Source organism: Lipophrys pholis (assembly GCF_963383615.2).
Source record: "Lipophrys pholis genome assembly, chromosome: 4".
Lineage (NCBI taxonomy): Eukaryota > Metazoa > Chordata > Actinopteri > Blenniiformes > Blenniidae > Lipophrys > Lipophrys pholis.
Window position 1 is genome coordinate 11,864,160 of NC_137637.1, and position 4,445 is coordinate 11,868,604.

Sequence of the window (4,445 nt, forward strand, 5' to 3'; positions counted from 1 at the left end):
TCTGCACACAGCTGACAGGGAAATGCCGCTCCTTGGTGTTTACTTCATACTGAGATCTCTCATGAACCTCCCCTTTTTGGTAACAGCTACTTGTGATTTTGATCACTCTTGCTTCTGGAGAATGATCAGTGATAAATCCAGATTGTTGTTTCAAATGAGTACTAAAGAAAAAAAGGAAAGAAAAGCGGTTGTGGTTGGTGGCGAGCTCGGCAGCAACACCACATCCAGCTGATTCTCAGTCTGTGACAAATGGGGCCAGCCCTGCCTGTAATCAGATTAGAGGACCTAAGTGACGTGCTGCAAATGTCCCACCTTGTGATCCTGTGCATTCATTTTATTACAACCGCCAGCTAATGAGATTAGTCCTCAAAACGGAGCCGCTCCACCAGGAAGTGGCGGCATGAAGCCGACCCTCTGTGACTGCTGGGTGCAGCCACGGCTTATGACTTCCCCCCCCGCCTCAGACCTGGAGCTGCACTCGCCTCTCTGTCAGCTGCAGCAGTGACGGCGTGCGGCCAGAGGCAGCTCGCCGCTCCACTACGAGAAGCTAATCCATGTTTGTGCCTTGGATCTTCTCCACAGGAAACCCAGGATCAACTCCCAGCTGGTCGCCCAGCAGGTGGCCCAGCAGTATCCCATGCCTCCACCACCCAAGAAGGAGCGAAGAGAGCGGAGCGAACGCACAGACAAGGAGCGCCCGGACGGCGACGGAGAGCGAGCCGACGGAGAGCGAGCCAACGGAGAGGGACGCCCGGAGGCTGAGCCTGCGGAGCCGGTCAGGCCGGAGGTAGATGTCCTCGAGAAGGAGAAGAGCGAAAAGGAGCAACCGATCAAAGAAAAACCAGACAGAGAGAAGGACATCAGCCTGGCTGTCACGAAGAAGCCCAACAGCAAAAAGACCAGGTCAGTGAACGCATCACAGCAGTCACTACACTGTATCTGATTACATGTACACCTGAAGTAATGTTAATATTAATGTTAATGGAGAAATAAGGCAGAAAAACAACTCACTCTTTAAGCTTGTTTGAAGTGTGTGACAGTAGATCAGAACCCTTCAAAGACCAGGGGACCTATCAAACACTAAAGGCATCACTCTGAGGGATTGAACAATCTTTTTGCATCTGGCTTTCCGTGATTCATTCAGTGTTTCAGTAAGAGAAATAGACAACATGCCGATACCTGACATCAGTGAGCACTAGCTCTCTTAATGCCAGCAAACATTCAGACTGTGATGGAGACCTCTCCAGATGCAGACTGGGAAATCAAACCTCCACAACAAGCTGCTGAACTGAATGTCTGTGGCCTGCGTTATCGTGTGGAGGCACGCACCGATGCTCAGCCATATGTGATTAGATTGTGTGTTGGGACCACATTTGCATTTCTACTTTTGCTCAACTGTGATTTTAGTAGGTCCCCGACCACATGTGCGTTACAATCCTCGCTCTCAATTAGTGTGTTCACCACCTTCACCAGGTCGAGTCGTGTTGCCATCCATCAGATTAGATTACACACTAAGTGTGCCAAGGCTCCACCTCTGCTGTGCTCGTATCACATGTCTTGTGTGTGTTTGTTTCTTTCCCCTACAGACCTAAATCAGAAGAACCACCAGGGTCCACCCAGTGACAAAACACAGCATACAGTCTGGCAAATCAGCAAGAAGACCAACAAGAACTCTCCACATTTCCAGGTACGAAAGCAGTCTCTCTCTCTCTCTCTCTCTCTCTCTCTCTCTACTCTCTCTCTCTCTCTCTCTCTCTCTCTCTCTCTCTCTCTCTCTCTCTCTCTCTCTCTCTCTCTCTCTCATCTCTCTCTCTCTCCTCTCTCTCTCACTCTCTCTCTATCTCTCTCTCTATCTCTCTCTCTCCTCTCTCTCTCTCTCTCTCTCTCTCTCTCTCTCCTCTCTCTCTCTCCTCCTCCTCTCTCTCTCTCTCTCTCTCTCTCTCTCTCTCTCTCTCTCTCTCTCTCTCTCTCTCTCTCTCTCTCTCTCTCTCTCTCTCTCTCGAACACACTTTCACTTCTGACTACACAGCTCGTCTTGTTTTAGAAACTCAGGCAGCATAAGGTTGGTGGAAAACCTCAAGTGATTCACAGATGATCTTTTACACTAAACACCCACTCTCACTTTAACGCACTTGTTCTGACTGTTGGTGTGTCAACCCATGAATTGAGCAATTTAGTGTAACCACCCCCACAGAGCTGGAATCCCCCCCCCCACCGCTGACGACACACACACACACACACACTCACACACACACACACACGCACACACAGCTCCTCTGGTCATTAAAATGTTGGTGTGTGTGTGTTGTGCTGTTCAGGCCCAAGCTGAAGAACATCGACCGGAGCACCGCGCAGCAGCTGGCCATCACCGTGGGCAACGTGACGGTGATCATAACAGACTTTAAGGAGAAGACGCGCTCCTCGTCCACGTCCTCGTCCACCATCACGTCCAGTGCAGGCTCCGAACAGCAGCACCAGAGCTCCGGCTCCGAGAGCATGGACAAGGGCTCATCACGCGCCTCCACTCCCAAAGGGGACCTCTCCGTGGGGCATGACGAGTCGTTCTGAGCCCCCTCCTCCCCCAATTGTCTCCGATACCCCCCCACCACACACACACACACACACACGACCATGACCCTCCAGCTCACCCCCCTCCTCCCCCTCCCATGTTTCTGGACACTACGGATCCCATCAGAGGGTGGGCAGAGAGTTCACCTTTCCCATCGCTCTCTATTCCACGACCCCCCCCCCCCAAAAAAAGTGGAGCTGGCTGGCTGGAGAGGAACAGTGCAATGCGTCTGTCATCAAGGGGGGAACAAATACAACCCTCACCCCTCCTGCTCAGGAGACCACTTTCCCCCTCGTGGTTCCACCCTGTGGCACAGGCGAGGAGAGCTGAGCTTTACGGAATACCGTACCCCCCCCCCCGCCCCGCCCCGCCCCTGCGGTAGCATCCAGACACTTGTATGTATTGTTTTATATTTGTACGTGGATGTGAGGCCAAGTCGACTATTTTTTGTTTTTGTTTTTGTTTTTTTTCTGTTTTTGTAAAGAAGAATTCTCCGCTGGGCACAATAACCACCAACATTTTAATAACTTTAAACTATTATTACCCTTATTTATTACCTGTTGCACCTGTATACTTTGATATTCTCCTTTTTATGTTGACGCTTTGCTGTGTAGCTCTGCCGACCCTCCTTCCTTCAGTGTTTTTAATATTACAGCTTGAAAGCGATAGGACCACACACAGACAGACACAGACACACACACACACACACACACACACACACACACACACACACACACACACACACACACACACACACACACACACACACTGGTGCTAGATACACTGTGAAGCGGTTTTGCAGATCTGGGATTCACTCGATGAATCAAATTCTCCCTCGCTGGACCGTGGCGTCTGTAACTCTGAACACTGTCGGGGCGCCTCAGGTCCTCCCGCTGACATCCCGCCTCTCTCCAACCAGACTGTCTCTGATTTAGTGCGCTACAGCAGATCTCTTCTCCAGTATCTTCTGTCCTTTAAGTGTACAGTGTAGGCTGTTGTGTAAAACACTAAAAGCTGTTGATATTTTCTGCGTTCCCCTCCCTGGATTCTGAGGTTGTTTTGAGGCCGAAGGCGGAGCCGAGCCCCTGGTTCCGGAGGGTTCTGTTTTTCTCTTGTGACTGAAGGACGGCTCTGTGCAGTTCCACTTGGTGAAACCATATCGAACTGTAAAATAGACCTGTTGTGTCCAGCTGTTGTGAATCGATTCCACTTTTTTCTCTCTGAACCTTCGTCCTCCATCCAGAAAACACAAAACTTCATGCAGATCGACGGTTCAGTCGACCTCTTGTTTGTTTTTTTTTGTTCCTTATTTGTATTAATTTAAGACTCCTGTCATTGAAGGCAAAAAAAAAAATCCTGCAGTAGTAAATAAGACAACTGTTCTTTCAATTTTATAACAGCAAGGCTTATTTAAGGGTTTTAGTTCACTTCCAACCTTAGCTGAAGACCTGTAGACCAACCTAATTTCCTTTTAAAACTGTATGAAATTGTATAAAGAATAAATGTGTATATGATATCTTAGTTTTATTTATTGAAGGACCAAAGGAATTTCATATTGACATGATACATAGACAGATGAATAACAATTTGAAATGCAATTATCTAATGTGTGAGATGAATAACAGTTTAAATAAAGACTAATATAATCCATGTAAATGGTGTTCTTATTGTCCACTGGTGTCAGTGCGGCTGTGAGCCTAAAGGGGGGAGGGGGGAGGGGGTTTGAATCCAGAGGAGCTCTCATGGTGGGTTAAGACTTTGGCCTTCGTGAGCCCCCCCCTCCCCCCCTCCCCTACTCTGATGGACCACTGCAGCGCCGCTCCCGCCGCCACTAAAACCAGGTTAGACGAGGATAAGTCGCCCACCAGTAAAAGAC

At 49.1% G+C, this 4,445-nt stretch overlaps 1 protein-coding gene across 1 annotated transcript in view; it reads left to right on the top strand.

Annotated features, from left to right (window-relative positions):
* The window catches only part of rybpb (RING1 and YY1 binding protein b), a 21,157-nt gene extending 16,942 nt beyond the window's left edge, over positions 1 to 4,215 (top strand). The window contains exon 5 of the mRNA XM_080462527.1: positions 2,319 to 4,215. Coding sequence (XP_080318653.1) covers positions 2,319 to 2,568 — 250 coding nt within the window. The 3' untranslated portion in view covers positions 2,569 to 4,215. The remainder of the gene's footprint in view (positions 1 to 2,318) is intronic.
* Positions 4,216 to 4,445: the final 230 nt, after the last annotated feature.